Source organism: Seriola aureovittata, chromosome 5, assembly GCF_021018895.1.
Source record: "Seriola aureovittata isolate HTS-2021-v1 ecotype China chromosome 5, ASM2101889v1, whole genome shotgun sequence".
Lineage (NCBI taxonomy): Eukaryota > Metazoa > Chordata > Actinopteri > Carangiformes > Carangidae > Seriola > Seriola aureovittata.
Window position 1 is genome coordinate 28,813,176 of NC_079368.1, and position 21,637 is coordinate 28,834,812.

At 37.0% G+C, this 21,637-nt stretch overlaps 1 protein-coding gene and 1 long non-coding RNA gene across 3 annotated transcripts; both read right to left on the minus strand.

Moving 5' to 3' along the window:
* Nucleotides 1-509: 509 nt before the first annotated feature.
* LOC130169631 (uncharacterized) lies at nucleotides 510-11,648 on the minus strand. Its single transcript, XM_056376531.1, has 12 exons — nucleotides 11,633-11,648; nucleotides 11,148-11,210; nucleotides 10,497-10,556; nucleotides 7,794-7,856; nucleotides 7,364-7,393; nucleotides 6,612-6,662; nucleotides 6,127-6,189; nucleotides 3,536-3,622; nucleotides 3,289-3,345; nucleotides 1,930-2,040; nucleotides 1,653-1,709; nucleotides 510-1,213 (listed from the first exon to the last, which is right to left on the minus strand). Coding segments are annotated over exons 1-12 (738 nt in total). The 5' UTR covers nucleotides 11,634-11,648; the 3' UTR covers nucleotides 510-1,118.
* A 2,544-nt stretch (nucleotides 11,649-14,192) lies between these two features.
* LOC130169637 (uncharacterized) lies at nucleotides 14,193-21,394 on the minus strand. 2 transcript variants are annotated; one of them, XR_008827854.1, is made up of 8 exons: nucleotides 21,326-21,394; nucleotides 20,606-20,714; nucleotides 19,608-19,798; nucleotides 18,660-19,471; nucleotides 16,436-16,534; nucleotides 14,953-15,003; nucleotides 14,695-14,757; nucleotides 14,193-14,252 (listed from the first exon to the last, which is right to left on the minus strand). It is a non-coding gene; the product is annotated as an uncharacterized LOC130169637 (long non-coding RNA). The 2 variants fall into 2 exon arrangements; XR_008827853.1 differs by having other exon boundaries at nucleotides 18,637-19,471.
* Nucleotides 21,395-21,637: the final 243 nt, after the last annotated feature.

Sequence of the window (21,637 nt, forward strand, 5' to 3'; positions counted from 1 at the left end):
CTTCATCACTTTGTAGATGTAGATACTCACTTACCTGTTTTCTGAGCTGCTGGGCTCTTCCAGGCCGAAACTTTGTGGAATTTATTATTGTTGTTTGAATTTATATATTTAATTATTTAATTATCCTGCAGATATTTATCCTTTCATCCTGTAACCATCATTGATGCAGTCATGTTTTCTGCCTCAGGGGAAATAATTATCTAATTTTTATCTTATTTATATAATTTAAATCTTATTACTATACGATCCAATAAATACGCAAACTTATTTTCATCTTGCCAGAAGTAGTTTCAGCCATAATGCAGCTGTAGTATGTTCTTATTTTCCCCTCCATTGTTGAATGGCTGGTTTTAGTTCTTGTTCACTGGTTTCTGGATTAACCTTGAAACTCAAGACAACCAGAGAGCGATGATCCATGGAGCTGCAGTCACACTAATGTTGGTTTTATTTAATCAATGAGAGAATCACTGAAAATACTCAAGTGTTTGGAAGAATGAGGAATAGACAAATGAAGGATTATGTGGTTTAATTATAAGGAAGCAAGGCAAAATCAAGTTAAGTGACATGTCAAAAGTCAGTGGTGATATTACAATACATATCATTTTATGATAAACATTTGTTAACCATCAGAAATTATCCTATATTTCATTTTAAATACCTTTTTATAATCTTTGAGTGTATTAGTCAATTCTGGACAATGAAGACAAATGATTTATGGTAATATTGGATTTTTTTGTGATTATTCCATCACTGTGACCTGACCTGCATTTGTTTCTGAATGAGACAAAAAGAAACTGTCAGGTGATTTTATACATGAATTGATCCTCTAGAAAATCTGATCCCAATACAAAAGCACATATAACAGGAGAAACAGTTTTATCCAAATCTCTCCCTCCTATCAAAAATAATCACATGATTATGTACTGAATATTAAAAATCAATGATTTCAAACAGGATAAATGATAAAGAAACGAAGGATTAATTGTAGGGAAACTGACACAATCCAGACTCAGCATTTGTCAAAGCAGTTGTATTTTGTGAGAGACATGTTTGCTGTTGGCTGATTGATTGTCTCACATTTAAGCTGCAGTTCCAGCCTCAGCTGCTGGGTTCTTGATTTATCTCAAAGGATGTAATTCGTTGAATTCTTCAGATTTCTTTCTGAACTCCTCTTCATATTTTCTCATGCCAGAGGACATGGACTTGATCCCCACTGTAAAAATAAAGAAGGTTTAACCTCTAAATAAAGTGAAGTCAGTCCTCAAACCATCCGCCAGACCATCCCTACAGACAACATTAACATTATTTAACATTTCCAAGACCAAAGATAGAGAAGTGTGAATGCACATCTCTTTTTCTCTGTTACAATGCACTCCGATGGTTTCCCCATAAATAAACTATATAAAATGGATTAAAAGACACACACTACAGTTATATATTTAGGATACTTAAAACTAAGCAGTCATGGACCAATTAGATGGATGCAACAGTGCTTGCTGTGTGTTTAGTGGAAACCATCAATGGGCTCTATAACACATTGCTGCAACAAGGAGTGGCTGTGAATATCATACTGTATATAGAAACTTTAAAACATGGTAAATTCAGATCTTATTAAACAGCAGAAAGTTCTGACTCAATTCAGTTAAACTCACAGTCAGGTCGCACTAATTCATAGCTGCTGGGCCTCGTGGGTTGCTCATCAACTCTCACTGTAAAGGATAAAAATATACAGATGTATTCATTATTATTCTGGCCTGAGAAAAAAAGAGTGTGAGGACCCTAAAATGCTCCATATCTTATTATAATTCTTTGTTTTGTTCATAAAAGTGAGTTGTAAAAAATAGATTGACAAGCGATTTCCATTTCCAAGATGGCTGCTGAAGGGCGAGACTTGCCAAAAAGGTTTTGGATATTGCTCCTTGAACTCACCAACATCCCTTTCTGGGAACAACGGGTCATCTAGGTATATTTCCCTCTCCATTTTCTGCTGGTTTTCCAAATCTTTGTAATGATCCTCACTATTTTGTTCCTTGTTGTAATCTGTAAAACACCAGAGTTACTTCATGCTCATAAAATTAACACAGAGCTGTTTATTCCAACAACAGTAAAATAAAAAAAACAACAATTTATAACCATTTTAATCAAAATTAAATATTGCAAATATCACTTCCTAATGTTATTATTTTCAGCACATGCATGTGGTAGCATAGGGCGTTGTGTGGCGTAGTGGTCTAAGCAGGTGCCCCATGCGCAGAGACCACAGTCCTCGCTGCAGTCGGCCCCGGCTCGAATCCTGCATTGGACGGCCTCTCGCTGCATGTCATTCCCCCTCTCTCTGCCTCCCTGTTTCCTGCCTCTCTCCACTATACTGTCCAATAAAGGCATAAAATGCCCAAAAAATATACTTTAAAAAAAAAACATGTAGTAGCATAACTATTTCTAGAACTCTAACATGCTGCCTGAACAGTGTGATGTGTTCTGTGGATGATCCAGACTAACAGGGAGACAACATGTTTAATACGACTTGAAAATGTTTTTAAAATGCACAATTTGAATCAAAAGTGACCATTAAAACAAGATCTGAATATTAAAAGCTTCAGGATTTCTGTGTCTGTTGATGGCCTGTGGCCTGTATTCACAAATCCTCTTAAGGCTGAAAGTAGCTCCTAACTTGCTGAGTTATTAGAAACTAAAAATAATGGGCGTGTCAGTCTTAACTTTAGGACTAGGACCATAATAGACCAAATATATGCTCAGTGCAGCCAGCTAGTCTGGGTTTATGAAGAGGAACATGTGCATAAAGAATGAAGTCAAAGTGCAGTTAAACTTAAATCCATGTGTATGATAAAGTGAGAGAAGAGAGGGAAGGTAGCACACCTTTCACCTGTCTCATTATTTCTCTGTTCTTTAAAGAACAAAGTTATAATCAGACTACAGGTATCACACCTGAGGCCTGTTACACTAACAGTGACAACAAGTCAGGTATATTGTAATAATGGCGTCCTGAGCTGAGAATGACGTCACACCCTCTGTGTGTGTTGTAATCTGAGCTTCTCTGTTCTTGGCCTTGGAGCTCGGTCTGCTCCACGTGTGCATGAATCCCTCCCTGTGAAACCAGTTTCCCTCCACATGTTTATAAAGAGACAAACGCCTTTGTTTTGGTCTGAGATGCTGCTGGTCTAGAGCGACATCTAGTGGCAGTGAATATCATGTATATTAATATTTTAAACACTAAATTCAGATCTTATGAAACAGCAGAAAGTTCTGACTCAGGTCAGTTAAACTCACTGTAAGGCCATGAAGCTCCATCATTGCTGTCATTGCTGACGGAGGTAAAGCTGCGCTCTGTGGGTTGTGGACACAAAAGCATTTAATCCAAACTTGTTAATAATGCTGATCATTAGAATATTAGTAACTTTTATTTATTATTTCACACAAAAAAATTCAATCTGAACAGTTTAAACACATTTTTAGTTTAATCTTGAAGAAAAGGTTTAAATTAATTATTCTGATGTATATTTCTCCTTGAACTCACCGAAGAACAGGTCACTCAGCATTTCCATTTCCAGCTGGTTTTCCAAATCTTTGTAATGACCCTCACTGCTTTGTTCCTTGTTGTAATCTGTAAAACACCAGAGTTACTTCATGCTCATAAAATTAACACAGAGCTGTTTATTCCAGCAACAATAGTAGAAAAAAAACCCATTTAAAATCATTTTAATCAAAATTAAATATTGTAAATATCACTTCCTAATGTTATTATTTTCAGCACATGCTCATCCACATGACATTCACTTAAAGATGGGTCAAACATGTAGTAGCATAACTATTTCTAGAACTCTAACATGCTGCCTGAACAGTGTGATGTGTTCTGTGGATGATCCAGACTAACAGGGAGACAACATCTTTAAAACGAGTTTTAAATGTTTTTAAATGTACAATTTGAATCAAACGTGACCATTAAAACAAGATCTGAATATTAAAAGCTTCAGGATTTCTGTGTCTGTTGATGGCCTGTGGCCTGTATTTGTCACACCGTGGTGAGGTTGTCTTGTCTTGGGTTTGTTTTGTCCTGTCATTTCCTGTTTTATTTTGAAAAGTAATTCTCCTCTCGTTTCAGGTCACTTGCCCTTCCTCATGTGTCTCAGTCTGATTGCCCTAAGTGTTTCCACCTGTCCCCTATTTCCCTCCATGTGTTTAAATAGTCTGTGTTCCCCTTGTCTTGTGCCAGAGTGTCTTTGTCCTTGTCCTGCACCAGAGCCTTGGTCCATGTCCACAGCCATCGCCATAGTTATCCGTATTCTCCTCGTGACGAGTGATTTTTTGTTTGTAATTTTTTCCTTAGCTAAATTTCATAGCCCTTCGTTTTCCTCGTTCAAGAGTGATTTTTTGTTTGTAAATTTTCTACCATAGCTTAGACTCATAGCCCTTTGTTTGTTCCTCGTTAAAGAGTGATTTTTTGTTTGTTAATTCTTACCTTAGCTTAGATTCATAGTTCTTGTTTTTTTCCTCTTTAAGAGTGTTTATTGTTTTCTCTATAGTCAGAATATAGTGTCTAGTTTTGTTTATAGCCATTTGTTTGTCACTCGGTCCGAGGTCTCCGGTGAATTCAATAAAAGCCTTTTGTTATCTAAAATCTCTGCATCTGAGTCCTGCTTTGAGTCTCGGCCTGACAGTATTCACAAATCCTCTAAAGGCTGAAAGTAGCTCCTAACTTGCTGATTTATTAGAAACTAAAAATAATGGGCGTGTCAGTCTTAACTTTAGGACTCCTCATTTATCTGACAGAGTAATTCACAAAGCCACTTAGTGCTAAAAGCAGCATTTTGATGTTTTGTAAACCTTAAACAATGCTGAATCACTTAATAGATACCGACTCAATCACGAGGGAATAGTGATGGTTGTGGAGTTTGTAAAGGATCAATCAACACGCAGGTTGTATTGATGCTACCTACACAGTTGTAGACATTGTTGCACAGTGTCCAGGATCTATGATCACATGAGTCATGGATCTGAATGGGGAATGACCTGATCAGCTGTTTGAAAGGATCATATTCCAGCTGGATGTCACCTGGGGGGAACCACAGCTACCCACAGAGGTTTTTTTTTTAATTAAGTGAATTGAATTTAAGTTTTTAATGTAAAATTAAATTCTCCTGGTCGACTCAAACAGATGTATTTTGGAGAATGCGCTACTTTTGTAAACAGCACCTAATCCGTTTTTATTATTTAATTTGTATTTGTTTATATCTCAGTGTTTTTTAAATTATTATTATTATTATTATTATTATTACTGTGTGATGTCGACCATGTGTTTTCATCAACCAATCACTGTGGTTCCTGAAAGAGAGCTCAGCCATAGCAACAGAGTCGTACTCTTAACTCAGGAGATTTCACTTCTCCTTAGTAAAAGTTGGTCTCTGCAGCTTTGAAGAGGACTTAGGAGAAAACTTTCATTTAGAAATTTTAGTGTGACTTAGGAGAACTCTTAGTGGTAAGATAAAATGCTTTGTGAATACAGACCCAGGGCTCCTGAGTACCAGCTCTAAAGAACAGAAATATACATATTTATTCATTCAGTCATTACCCTTGGAGATGATTGGACATATGTGTATTTAATTTAAAATTGTAAATGATGGCTGATTATGAGATTATTTATTTATTAGAATATTCATACATGTGAAAAAGAAGAGCCTGTTTTATTTCTTTATGTTCTGGGATCTTTTCTCCATGTTTTCTGATGGATATTCTGGTTGTGATCACTGCTGTTACGGAGTCTGATATTTCTATATAGCACCAAATATAAGTGTTATGCTCAGTGCAGCCAGCTAGTCTGGGTTTATGAAGAGGAACAGGAGGAAAGGATCGATTTAATCCTGAAGAAAAGATTCAAATTCGATTCATGAGAGAGAAAATCACAGTTTCTTTAATTTGGACTTGGAGCAATAACCTCCTGTCTTCCATCTTTAAATGAAATGAAATGTAAATTTATGAAACATTATGCAATACATATTTCAGTAAATGAACTGGTGCTTTAATTAGTCGATCAAATGCTTCAGTTAAAACACTGTAAATTCAGATCTTATTAAACATTAGAAAGTTCTGACTCAGTTCAGTTAAACTCACTGTCATAAGTCACTGATCCATCACTGCTGTTGGTGCTCCCTGTGGGTTTTTGATCAGCTTCCACTGTGAAGGACAGAAATATACAGATTTATTTAGTCATTATCACTAAAGATGAATGGACACAAATTATTTTAATTCAAAATTGTAAATGATGCTGATCATTACAATATTCAATTATTTATTTATTCCAAAATTTAGTCTGAACACAGTTCAAACACAGTTTAGATTTAATCATAAAGAATTAATCTAAATAAGATTTATTTTTGAGTAAATCACAGTTTCTTTAATTTGGACTTGGAGCAATAACCTCCTGTCTTCCATCTTTAAATGAAATGAAATGTAAATTTATCAAACATTGTGCAATACATATTTCAGTAAATTAATTGGTGCTTTAATTAGTCGATCAAATGCTTCAGTTAAAACACTGTAAATTCAGATCTTATGAATCTTAAAGAAAAGTTCTGACTCAGTTCAGTTAAACTCACTGTCGGGTGGCGGAGTTATAGAGCGCTTGAGGTCCACTCCATAATCTTCCACTGTAAAGGACAGAAATATCCAAATTTATTCATTCATTAACATGGAAGATGAAAAGGCACAAATTATTTTAATTAAAAACTGTAAATGATGGCTGATTATGAGATTATTTATTTATTAGAATATTCATGCATGTGAAAAAGAAGAGCCTGTTTTATTTCTTAATGTTTTGGGATCTTTTCTCCATGTTTTCTGATGGATATTCTGGTTGTGATCACTGCTGTTATGGAGTCTGATATTTCTATATAGCACCAAATATAAGTGTTATGCTCAGTGCAGCCAGCTAGTCTGGGTTTATGAAGAGGAACATGTGCAGAAAGAATGAAGTCAAAGTGCAGTTAAACTTAAATCCATGTGTATGATAAAGTGACAGAAGAGAGGGAAGGTAGCACACCTTTCACCTGTCTCATTATTTCTCTGTTCTTTAAAGAACAAAGTTATAATCAGACTACAGGTATCACACCTGAGGCCTGTTACACTAACAGTGACAACAAATCCAAAATAGTGATAGTTGAGAGGTGTGTTACCTTCCTGTGATGAGAGCAGCTTATCACATGAACACTAGTGAACAAAACTGATCTTAATTAAAGTCACTACAGTTTCTACATACTTTCATGGCACTTGATTTCTCACACTGATAGTCAACAGGAATACAACACAGACAGACCAATAAAAGTAAATAAGAAATCACTCAGGTACTCACCAGGGGCTGTCTTCTTTTTCAGTGCAGACACTGAAGAGCAAACAGTGAATTAATAAACACAATTTAGTTTAGATTTCATTCTAAAGAATAGAACCCAATTGGATTTGTTAGTGAGAAAATCACAGGTTCTTGACATGGGGACTGTCAAAACATCCTTAAAGTTTTTCAAGTTTTTATTTGCTCCATCAGTTTCTCTTCTGCCCTCTCTGTATGCCTATCATTCATGCAGTCACAGCGGACAAGTATAAGGTTAAATTTCTTTCCCAGTGCGACTGTGGACAACAGTCAGCACTGGTCTGGTTTTTCTGAGATGGAGCGTCCTTTGAGCTGCTAAAGGCTTCAGCTTAACTCAGAACTTTTTGTGTTGTCACTGTAAATTCAGATCTTATTAAACAGCAGAACAGTTCTGACTCAGTTCAGTTAAACTCACCTTTAGCTTGCAGGACTCTAATGATTCGCCCGATGAGCCCTGTAGGTTTTTTATCAGCTTTCACTGTAAAGGACAGAAATATACAAATTTATTCTGTCTTTACCACTAAAGATGAGTAGGCACAAATGATTTAAATCCAAAATTGTTAATGATGCTGATCATTATCAGATTAACTTTATTTATTATTTCATGCAAAAAAATTATTTAATTAGAACAGTTTAAATACAATTTAGGGTTGATTTAATCCTTGAGAATTTATCTAAATAAGATTTAAGAGAGAACAAATCACAGTTTCTTTAATTTGGACTTGGAGCAATAACCTCCTGTCTTCCATCTTTAAATGAAATGAAATGTAAATTTATCAAACATTATGCAATACATATTTCAGTAAATTAATTGGTGTTTTAATTAGTTGATCAAATGCTTCAGTTAAAACATTGTAAATTCAGATCTTATTACAGCAGAAAGTTCTGACTCAGTTCAGTTAAACTCACTGTTGGGTGGCGGAGTTTTAGAGCGCGTGAGGTTCACTCCATAATCTTCTTTAAAGAACAAAGTTATAGTCAGACTGCAGGTATCACACCTGAGGCCTGTTACACTAACAGTGACAACAAGTCAGGTATATTGTAATAATGGCGTCCTGAGCTGAGAATGACGTCACACCCTCTGTGTGTGTTGTAATCTGAGCTTCTCTGTTCTTGGCCTTGGAGCTCGGTCTGCTCCACGTGTGCATGAGTCCCTCCCTGTGAAACCAGTTTCCCTCCCAGGGTGGCCGCGGGGTTGTAAAAAGTAGTGAAAGGTAGTAAATTAAATTAAGCCAAATTAAGGCCAGTAAAAAGTAGTAAAAAGTAGTAAACGTCATCTGACGAGGTAGTAAATTTTTGAGCCTCCATCCAACTGGACCTATGCGTTTTTCAATTTGTGTAACTTACCTGCAGGCCATTAAATTATTAAACTTTCGTGAATTTATTTCTATGTTGCGAGTAGGACCTGAGTGATAGGAATATTATCAATGGAATGATGTACGTGCATTGGTCACGTGCGCGTGCTCGTTGAATCTGGGTACCTGGCTGGCTCATCTGTGCGAGTTCGTTAGTTTGCCGCAGACATGGGCAAATGCAAGTTTTCTGACCTCTGGATGGAGGAATCAGCGTTTAAAGACTGGCTTCGGCCAGTAGTTGGCAACAACCGAGAGGCTTACTGCAACGTCTGTAAGAAGACTGTACATATTACATGGATGGGGGTGAAGGCAGTTAAATCGCACATGGAGTCGACTAGCCACCAAGCAAGGATGCGGGGTCGTAACTCGCAGCTACCGCTGTCACTATTTTGCACCGGCGCTAGTGCTAGCAGTGCTACATCGGCTATTACGGCTACATCTACGCCCTCGTCCCGTGGGGCATGGGGGCAGTGCTAACTGCTAACTCCCCCAAAGCATGTCCCCTTGGGTCGGCTTTAAGCTGCCTGTCCATAACTTGGCCTATGTTGTCCCAAATTGTCTCATTCTTTTTCCTATGTGCTGCATGTGGTGAGCTTATACAACAGGACTATGGGTCAATTTACACCAGACTTACACTTAAAGTTTGCTCCCTCTGTGTGTGTGTGTGTGTGTGTGTGTGTGTGTGTGTGTGTGTGTGTGTGTGTGTGTGTGTGTGTGTGTGTGTTGGCCAGTTATTGTGCCCAGTGTTGAACTTAAATTAAGTTATTTATTCTGAAAAGTCTTGTAATTGTTATGCAATTGTTTTTGACTTTTTACATTGAGTAAAACCTATGGAGCAAGGCCTGTTGTGACCTCTTGATTAATTCAACTCCTATGGTCATGGCTCTATTATGCCCCCCCACCCGGAGCACTCGTGCCCCTAAGTTTAAAAAAAAAAAAAAAAACCAGCACAGAAAAAATAATGGGGGCACAGGTAGGCCACACTTTACGCCGCTAAAGTTGTAGCATAAAGTTGTGCTGGTAGTAAAAAATATTGTGAAGGTAGTAAAAAGGTAGTAAAAAGGTAGTAAATTCATCCCTGAATCTCTGTAGACACCCTGCCCTCCACATGTTTATAAAGAGACAAAGACAGTGACGGCCCACACAACACTGTCAGAGTGAGATGGCAGAAGAGAGTATGAAGCGTTCAGGTCAAAGCATAAAGTGTTTAAAGTTTTTACCGCCCTCTCTTTGTGCCTCTGTTTTTCTTCTTCTTTTTTAAGTTGTATTTTTGAATGTTTTCACCTTTTTTCAGATCGTACAACCTCTCTGTTTGTCAGTAGTGACGGCTACAGTAGCATTAGCTAGATTACTGTTACCTATATGATGAATTTGAAATTGAAATGAAACTTTCACTGGGCTCTGTGACAGTTTGCTGAGAACAAGAAGGGAGGGGGGGTGTGGTCATTGAAGCATTTGTTTTGGTCCGAGATGCTGCTGGTCTAGAGCGACATCTAGTGACAGTGAATATCACATATATTAATATACATGATATTCACTCCCACTAGAAAATATTTATAATATTAATAATATACAATATTGTAAATTCAGATCATATTAAACATTAGAAAGTGTATAATGTAAATTTATCAAACATTATGCAATACATATTTCAGTAAATTAATTGGTGCTTTAATTAGTCGATCAAATGCTTCAGTTAAAACACTGTAAATTCAGATCTTATTAAACAGCAGAAAGTTCTGACTCAGTTCAGTTAAACTCACTGTCAGGTCGCAGAGTTATAGAGCTGATCCTGGGCACACTGTGTGGGAGACAAGCTTTCACTGTAAAGAACAGAAATATATATATTTATTCATGAATTCATTCAGTCATTACCTTTGGAGATGATTGGACATAAGTGTATTTAATTAAAAATTGTAAATGATGGCTGATTATGAAATTATTTATTTATTAGAATATTCATGCATGTGAAAAAGAAGAGCCTGTTTTATTTCTTTATGTTCTGGGATCTTTTCTCCATGTTTTCTGATGGATATTCTGGTTGTGATCACTGCTGTTATGGAGTCTGATATTTCTATATAGCACCAAATATAAGTGTTATGCTCAGTGCAGCCAGCTAGTCTGGGTTTATGAAGAGGAACAGGAGGAAAGGATCGATTTAATCCTGAAGAAAAGATTCAAATTCGATTCATGAGAGAGAAAATCACAGTTTCTTTAATTTGGACTTGGAGCATTAACCTCCTGTCTTCCATCTTTAAATGAAATGAAATGTAGATTTATGAAACATTATGCAATACATATTTCAGTAAATGAACTGGTGCTTTAATTAGTCGATCAAATGCTTCAGTTAAAACACTGTAAATTCAGATCTTATTAAACATTAGAAAGTTCTGACTCAGTTCAGTTAAACTCACTGTCATAAGTCACTGATCCATCACTGCTGTTGGTGCTCCCTGTGGGTTTTTGATCAGCTTCCACTGTGAAGGACAGAAATATACAGATTTATTTAGTCATTATCACTAAAGATGAATGGACACAAATTATTTTAATTCAAAATTGTAAATGATGCTGATCATTACAATATTCAATTATTTATTTATTCCAAAATTTAGTCTGAACACAGTTCAAACACAGTTTAGATTTAATCATAAAGAATTCATCTAAATAAGATTTATTTTTGAGTAAATCACAGTTTCTTTAATTTGGACTTGGAGCAATAACCTCCTGTCTTCCATCTTTAAATGAAATGAAATGTAAATTTATCAAACATTGTGCAATACATATTTCAGTAAATTAATTGGGGCTTTAATTAGTCGATCAAATGCTTCAGTTAAAACACTGTAAATTCAGATCTTATGAATCTTAAAGAAAAGTTCTGACTCAGTTCAGTTAAACTCACTGTCGGGTGGCAGAGTTTTAGAGCGCGTGAGGTTCACTCCATAATCTTCCACTGTAAAGGACAGAAATATCCAAATTTATTCATTCATTAACATGGAAGATAAAAAGGCACAAATTATTTTAATTAAAAACTGTAAATGATGGCTGATTATGAGATTATTTATTTATTAGAATATTCATGCATGTGAAAAAGAAGAGCCTGTTTTATTTCTTTATGTTTTTGGATCTTTTCTCCATGTTTTCTGATGGATATTCTGGTTGTGATCACTGCTGTTATGGAGTCTGATATTTCTATATAGCACCAAATATAAGTGTTATGCTCAGTGCAGCCAGCTAGTCTGGGTTTATGAAGAGGAACATGTGCAGAAAGAATGAAGTCAAAGTGCAGTTAAACTTAAATCCATGTGTATGATAAAGTGACAGAAGAGAGGGAAGGTAGCACACCTTTCACCTGTCTCATTATTTCTCTGTTCTTTAAAGAACAAAGTTATAATCAGACTACAGGTATCACACCTGAGGCCTGTTACACTAACAGTGACAACAAGTCAGGTATATTGTAATAATGGCGTCCTGAGCTGAGAATGACGTCACACCCTCTGTGTGTGTTGTAATCTGAGCTTCTCTGTTCTTGGCCTTGGAGCTCGGTCTGCTCCACGTGTGCATGAATCCCTCCCTGTGAAACCAGTTTCCCTCCACATGTTTATAAAGAGACAAAGACAGTGACGGCCCACACAACACTGTCAGAGTGAGATGGCAGAAGAGAGTATGAAGCGTTCAGGTCAAAGCATAAAGTGTTTAAAGTTTTTACCGCCGTCTCTTTGTGCCTCCGTTTTTCTTCTTCTTTTTTAAGTTGTATTTTTTGATGTTTTCACCTTTATTCAGATCGTACAACCTCTCTGTTTGTCAGTAGTGACGGCTACAGTAGCATTAGCTAGATTACTGTTACCTATATGATGAATTTGAAATTGAAATGAAACTTTCACTGGGCTCTGTGACAGTTTGCTGAGAACAAGAAGGGAGGGGGGGTGGTCATTGAAGCATTTGTTTTGGTCCGAGATGCTGCTGGTCTAGAGCGACATCTAGTGACAGTGAATATCACATATATTAATATACATGATATTCACTCCCACTAGAAAATATTTATAATATTAATAATATACAATACTGTAAATTCAGATCATATTAAACATTAGAAAGTTCTGACTCAGTTCAGTTAAACTCACCGTCAGGAGGCACTGATCCATCACTGCTGTTGGTGCTCCCTGTGGGTTTTTGATCAGCTTCCACTGTGAAGGACAGAAATATACAGATTTATTTAGTCATTATCACTAAAGATGAATGGACACAAATTATTTTAATTCAAAATTGTAAATGATGCTGATCATTACAATATTCAATTATTTATTTATTCCAAAATTTAGTCTGAGCACAGTTCAAACACAGTTTAGATTTAATCATAAAGAATTCATCTAAATAAGATTTATTTTTGAGTAAATCACAGTTTCTTTAATTTGGACGTGGAGCAATAACCTCCTGTCTTCCATCTTTAAATGAAATGAAATGTAAATTTATCAAACATTGTGCAATACATATTTCAGTAAATTAATTGGTGCTTTAATTAGTCGATCAAATGCTTCAGTTAAAACACTGTAAATTCAGATCTTATGAAACAGCAGAAAGTTCTGACTCAGTTCAGTTAAACTCATTTTCAGGTCGCAGATATTTAGAACTTCTACGTTTCAACCCTGTAAAGAACAGAAATATATATATTTATTCATGAATTCATTCAGTCATTACCTTTGGAGATGATTGGACATAAGTGTATTTAATTAAAAATTGTAAATGATGGCTGATTATGAAATTATTTCTTTATTAGAATATTCATACATGTGAAAAAGAAGAGCCTGTTTTATGTTTTTTATGTTCTGGGATCTTTTCTCCATGTTTTCTGATGGATATTCTGGTTGTGATCACTGCTGTTATGGAGTCTGATATTTCTATATAGGACCAAATATAAGTGTTATGCTCAGTGCAGCCAGCTAGTCTGGGTTTATGAAGAGGAACATGTGCATAAAGAATGAAGTCAAAGTGCAGTTAAACTTAAATCCATGTGTATGATAAAGTGACAGAAGAGAGGGAAGGTAGCACACCTTTCACCTGTCTCATTATTTCTCTGTTCTTTAAAGAACAAAGTTATAGTCAGACTACAGGTATCACACCTGAGGCCTGTTACACTAACAGTGACAACAAGTCAGGTATATTGTAATAATGGCGTCCTGAGCTGAGAATGACGTCACACCCTCTGTGTGTGTTGTAATCTGAGCTTCTCTGTTCTTGGCCTTGGAGCTCGGTCTGCTCCACGTGTGCATGAGTCCCTCCCTGTGAAACCAGTTTCCCTCCACATGTTTATAAAGAGACAAACGCCTTCGTTTTGGTCCGAGATGCTGCTGGTCTAGAGCGACATCTAGTGGCAGTGAATATCATGTATATTAATATTTTAAACACTAAATTCAGATCTTATGAAACAGCAGAAAGTTCTGACTCAGTTCAGTTAAACTCACTGTTAGGTCGTGGACTTTCAAGACTTTGTGTGGTCAGTCTGCATACTCGAAGAGCTTCCACTGTAAAGGACAGAAATATACAGATTTATTTATTCATTACCACTGATGAAAAATGGGTAGAAATGTATTTAATTGCAAAATTGTAAATGATGCTGATCATTAGAATATTAGATTACCTTTATTTATTATTCCATGCAAAAAAAAAGAATTTAACCTGAACAGTTTAAACACATTTTTAGTTTCGATTTAATCCTGAAGGAAAGATTCAAATTCGATTCATGAGAGAGAAAATCACAGTTTCTTTAGTTTTGACTTGGAGCAAAAACCTCCTGTCTTCCATCTTTAAATGAAATGAAATGTAGATTTATGAAACATTATGCAATACATATTTCAGTAAAAGAACTGGTGCTTTAATTAGTCGATCAAATTCTTCAGTTAAAACATGGTAAATTCAGATCTTATTAAACATTAGAAAGTTCTGACTCAGTTCAGTTAAACTCACCGTCAGGAGGCACTGATCCATAACTGATGCAGCTGAGCTCTGGGGGTTTTTGATCGGCTTCCACTGTAAAGGACAGAAATATACAGATTTATTTGGTCATGAAGATGAATGGACACAAATATATTTAATTCAGAATCAATTCATTGGTGCTTTAATTAGTCGATCAAATTCTTCAGTTAAAACACTGTAAATTGAGATAATGAAGTATAATGAGTAATGAAACAGCAGAAAGTTCTGACTCAGTTCAGTTAAACTCACTGTCAGGTAGCTCCATTTTAGAGCTCTCGGGGTTCACTCCATAATCTTCCGCTGTAAAGCAGAGAAATATCCAAATGTATTAATTCATTAACATGGAAGATGAAAAGGCACAAATTATTACCGCCGTCTCTTTGTGCCTCTGTATTTCTTCTTCTTTTTTAAGTTGTATTTTTTGATGTTTTCACCTTTATTCAGATCGTACAACCTCTCTGTTTGTCAGTAGTGACGGCTACAGTAGCATTAGCTAAATTACTGTTACCTATATGATGAATTTGTTCAGCAGATGTTGCTATTGCTAGTTAGCTTACTGCCAGCTTTGCTGTGCAGCATATAGCAGCAATGCTAGCATGGGCTAATGGTTGTAGCTGAACAGTTTTTATTGGCTCTTGTGTTCACAGAGGAACTTTATTCAGTTGTGCTTCCTGTTGTGTGTTTAGTGGAAACTTTAACTGGGCTCTGTGACACTTTGCTGAGAACAAGAAGGGAGGGGGAGGAGGAGGTGTGGCCGACAAGGACTTTGTTTTGGTCTGAGATGCTGCTGGACTAGAGCGACATCTAGTGCCTGGGTATATTATATATATTAATATACATGATATTCATAGCCACTAGAAAATATTTTCAAATATTAAAATATTACAAATATACAATATTGTAAATTCAGATCTTATTAAACAGCAGAAAGTTCTGACTCAGTTCAGTTAAACCAGGGGTCGGCAACCCGCGGCTCCGGAGCCGCATGCGGCTCTTTCATCCCATGAATCATAGTGGAGAATAGCTGCTCACATACATATGTGGATCCGAAGATCGACAGGAAGGGTTGAAAGTCTCGACAAATGGACGGCGTTTCGGCGGGTATACCGGCTTCCCTGAGTGTGACGTTTATTTTGAGCGATGAAAAATGATAAAATATAATTTTATTTTAATATTTCAAGATCACAATAATCTTCCAATTTAGAACTAAAATTTAAAAAAAAGAACTAACACAGATAAGGATAAGGATGAAAGAGCCGCATGCGGCTCCGGAGCCGCAGGTTGCCGACCCCTGAGTTAAACTCACCGTCAGGAGGCACTGATCCATCACTGCTGATGAGCTCTGTGGGTTTTTGATCAGCTTCCACTGTGAAGGACAGAAATATACAGATTTATTTATTCATTATCACCAAAGATGTATGGACACAAATTATTTTAATTCAAAACTGTAAATGATGCTGATCATTACAATATTAGATTATTTATTTATTCCAAAAAATAATCTGAACACAATTCAAACACAGTTTAGATTTAATCATGAATAATTAATCTAAATTAGATTTATTTTTGAGTAAATCACAGTTTCTTTAACTTGGACTTGGAGCTCTCAACCCTCTGTTTTCATCATGCTTTACATATTTCAGTCAAAATAATGTCCCGGGGCCATTTCCAAGATGGCTGCTGAATGGTGACACTTGCCAAAAAGGTTTTGGATATTGCTCCTTGAACTCACCATCATCCACTTTTATGATCGGGATCTGGATCTTCCCCATTTTCTGCTGGTTTTCCAAATCTTTGTAATGACCCTCACTGCTTTGTTCCTTGTTTTAATCTGTAAAACACCAGAGTTACTTCATGCTCATAAAATTAATACAGAGCTGTTTATTCCAGCAACAATAAAAGGCCAAGATGAATCAAAATGTCTCTCAAACCATTTTAATCAAGATGAAATATTGTCAGTATCATTTCCTGTTGTTGTTATTTACACTGTTATTCTCATCCACATGACATTTACTTAAAGTTGGGTCAAACATGTAGTAGCATAACTATTTCTAAAACTCTAACATGCTGCCTGAACAGTGTGATGTGCATGATGGGAAATCACTGTGTTCTGTGGATGATCCAGACTAACAGGGAAACAACATCTTTAAAACGAGTTTAAAATGTTTTTAAATGTACAATTTGAATCAAACGTGACCATTAAAACAAGATCTGAATATTAAAAGTTTCAGGATTTCTGTATCTGATAAACATCATGACGTTTGATGATGGAAGAAAACTGGGTTTAATATATTTGTTTGACTCAGTTTTGTTTTTTAACTTTAAACTCAGTTTGTTTCAATAAGTATCAGCTGAAAATCTTGTTCAACTTGATCTAAAGCATTTGTTTGACTTGTGATGTCATCACAGCATCGCCTCATATGTGGTCAGTAATGAACTACATTTAGTCTGTTACTTCAGTTTTACTGATTAAATGTACTTGTTGGAGTTTTTGCAGCACATACTTTTACTGCAGTAGAAAACTATAACTTGGATACTTTAATTACATGCACATTATTGTAAGAGGCTACTGATCCCAGGTCTGCTGGTGCTGTGTTATCCCACCACAGCCACGTCTCCTCATGACTCAGGTCCTAGCAGCTAGCCTCCAGCCTGTCTCAGGGATGGTTAGCACTGATCCTCCTAGCCACAATTTCCCCACACCACAGAGGGTTAATAGACTCAGGTTTGTTTACTGCTGTTTACAGCTAGCATCAGACCTGCTAGCTGTCAGCCTGCATCCAAGCCGGCTATCTCTATGCCTGTCAGCCACTGGCCATTTTCTCCACAGGCCAAACTGATATATAAATAATATAAACATAAAAGAGAAAATTACTTTAATTTCACTTCAAATTTAAATTTGCACTCCCAGTGAAATTCTTTTCTATATAAAAACATTAAACCACATTTCTCAGTTAACTAAGCACACTCAATGACCTGTCCTATACTGTAAACACTAGTCCAAATCATCACAGACACTGTTTCACACACACTCACTGCTGCTCTCATTCAATTGTGTTTGACCAGGCAGAACCACAAACTGCACCTACTTCCTGTTGAGCTGAGACGCTGGTCTACCACATTTAACAACAGTGATCAGAAGAGGGTCAGAGGTGCTGGGGAGCTGCTACACAGCTCATAAGACACTATTAAAATATTGATCTGATCTGAATGATGTGCAGGAAAATGATGGTTTAGTGGACACTTGTTTAAACTTTTGCCATACAACACACAGTGATAATAATCCTCTTTAGTCCTCCTAGATTCAGGATTAAGATTTTTCTCACAGCTCAGCAGGAAAATTTTCTGTCTAATATCAAAAGGAAAAACTGAAAAAAGTGAAGAACTTGTAAAACAAAAAGAGGAAGTACAGACCAAAAGACGAGCTTTCTTTGCATTTCACCGTGCAGCACTTCATCATATTTTTGAGAGATAGCGTGAGATAATGTGGGTTGTAGTTTATGTTGGATGGTTTTTGCCTTCACATTTCTTTAAGTTTTAATTGACCGTAAAAAAAACAATAACCCGCCAGCGACGAGCCTCTGTGACTGAAAGATGGCGGCCAAAGACGTAAACAAGGAAACAAAGGCACGACTTCGCAAACTCAAAAAACAAAAGGAAAAAAAAAAACTAATCTCGTCCAGAATAATCTCTGAAATGATAAAATACATAAAAGGACCAGTTAATTATCTTTTACTATATTTTACATGAGCCAGCGACTCCAGTGAGTCGATACAGATCCCTCATGACACACACGCAGCCGCAAACGATCTGTTTATGAATTTCCAACTAGTAAAGTGAATCTGTAGCTTTCTGCAGTTACATTATTAACTCTATTAACATATCCACGATACCAACACACTACATTCACTCACTTTACAGACGTATTTTTACCTGTTTTTGTTGAGTTCACTCACCAGATAAAAACTGCGTCACAACCAGAGGAGTTCAAAAGTGAAAGTAAAACTGTTTGACATCCTGTTTATTGAGACGATGTGGTGAACATGTGAACTGCAGCACCAATATATTCATGTAAACATACATTTAAAGGGTCAGGAAATGAACAAACAAAAAAATCTGCCAAACCTTGTCATCAGTTTTTGCTTTTATTGTGAAACTTTGGTCTTGCTATTTAAATCAAAGCTTCCGAGAAGTTTAGAGGAAATAACTCTGGAAAACATCTGGAACATGACAAGTTGTCTCAGATATTCACATCTTCTCTGAGGGCTCAAAAAGGTTCAGAACACCTTTTAATTCTCACAATGTGTTGTATTTTATAAACGTATCATGATATTTATGTTAAGAAATGCAGTTAGATGAACGTAGAGGAGTGAAATGTTGTGAAGTAGAAGTGTAACAGTGTAGAACATGTAAGACGTACATTTTACTGCCTGTGACCTCTATATATATATCTTCTTTGTAGTTGGTTCTTAGCAGAGTTCAGGGTCACTGCGTGTCTTCAGTGGAATCAAAACTGGAAGTGCAGTTTGTGGTGAGAAGGAAAATGTGAGTTTTTGACATTTTAATTGAGATATTTTCATATTGTGTGCAGCTTCCTGGCTTTTTCTTCTCTTGAATTAAAATGAGATTCATTATTATTAAATACAGAGCTGTGAGGAAAACCTAAGGCCGTTCCTCAGCTTGTGAAGCAGACAGGTTCATCAGTGTCGGTGAGATCTGTCCTCAGGTGTGGTAGAGACGCCTGGTCGTCACCACAGAGCTGTTGTACCTGCAGGAAAACACAGGGTGAAACCCTCTGATGTCATCACCTCCACAGCGAGTCATCGAACTGTAGCTGAAGGTGAACGAAGCTGATTGTTCCCGACACGACCTGAACGCAGCATCAGTCTGTCAGGTGTTTTTACCTGGAGAAGTGGGAGGAGTGATGAGCTGTCAGTCCTGTCTGGATAAGAGGAGGAGAGGAGGAGGAGGAGGAGGAAGAGGAGGAGGAGGAGGAGCAGTGGTTGGCGTCCTGACTGTGGCAGAGACGCTCCCGTCCACAGAAACACAAAGACTCCTCAAGAGGAACAACAGGAATCCCTGCGAGAGCTGCGTTCTGACACACACACACACACACACACACACACAACACACACACACACACACACACACACACACACACACACACACAGACAACATTACATTACCCATCGGTTCTTCACCTCAGGGTCGTGACTCCCTGGGGGGTTCAGAGGTCATGGGAAGGAGCTAAAATCTTACTCCATGGCACCACCTAGTGGCTGCTTGATAAAAACACGTTACTTCACCAGTGTTGGACCACAGGGACACGGAGCCACTTCTAAAATCCCAAGAAACGATCAAAGGAAAAAGTGACAAAGCAAGTAGGAAGAAGGAAGTAGGAGGAAAAGTGGGAGGAGTCTGTCTTCACTCAGACCTCAGAGGGTGGAGATCCACCAACATCACCAGCTGCTGCTGCTGCTGCTGCACCAGTCTGAAGTCTGATGGAGGAAAAACTCTCAGAGTAAAGATGAAGCTCTTCACAGTCTCTGACAAATCTGAAACATGATTCAGTGACAGACTACTGATGATTTCAGTCAGAGGACGTCGACTTGTGGGTCAGGGTTTATCTCAGTGCAGAGACGAGACCGGACAACGTTTACTTTAGTGAGTCTTTCTCTGGAAAACAGCAACGTCTGCTGCTCGTTATTTTGACTTTATTTAATCAGGAAGTCACATTGAGATCAATGTCTCATTTACCAGAGAGACGTGAGTTCAGAAAATAAATGACAAAAAGAAATATTAATAGAATAAATACAGATTTCCAGTGATTTAAATCCACATTCAGATACAGAATGTATTCACACAAACAGGTGGTGCGTTTGTTTCCTTCTCTGGTGTCTACCTTCATCAGGAGCCGCTGGTTCTTCATGTCCTGTTTCCATGGCATCACATACAGTCTGGGGATCATGGGATGTCGGGCTGAGAACGTCGGGATGTGGGAGCAGGTTCGCCTCGGAGGGAATATGAGAAGACGGTTGGTTTCACTTTTACTGTGGAACAAGGTTTGAGTCCAAATCTGACAGATCTCGTATCAGGACTTTGATCTCTTTCTTTCTTTTTGTTAAAGTCATTTCAGACTTTGGATTCAGATTTAAATTTAAACCTTCGTACTTCAGGTTTTCTGTTTTCCAGCTCAGAGAGAATGAACTGAGATCTGAGCCAAAATAAAATAATTCGTTTAAACTGAGGCTGAAAAGCTCTTTCTGAGGTTAAGAGGATTATTGTGTTTTGTAAAGTATATTTTTTCATGTTTTTTCTGTTTTTCCTTTAAACCCATTTTATTCTTTATCAGTGAATATTGTATTTTGTGCAGATTGAGTTGGGAAAATGAAATATTGTGCAGTTTAACTCGTATTAATGGTGATTTATATTTATTTTGTAAGGTTAAATTAAACATTTACACTCAGTTAAAAGGTTAAAACTTGCTGTTTATTTCAGTTTTCAGATTTAAAAAAACAATCAAAAATCTCAAACTTCAGCGTCGTTTTAGATCTGAGGATTAAAAATCATATTTAATGTGGTTTTGACTTGAACTGTTGTAATAATGTGTAAATGTACTCACTCCTGCTGGTCAGAGCTCCCTGCAGCTGCAGCCATGTTTGTTGACTGTCAGAGTCGCCTTAGAAACCCCCCCACTGATGCATCATGGGTGTTGGGTAGGATTACAAGTAGAGACTTGGTGAATCAGTCAGCTGCTGCTCAGCTCTACGTCAGATTCTACTGGACTCACGTGGCTGCTGATTGTTCCACATTTACAGAACCTAATGACGGACTGAAGAACCTGGAACCTGGATTATTGAAAAATCAATAATATAAAGTATTATATATATTCTTAAAAGAAGATTTGAACATTTAAACATTATAAATGAGCCCA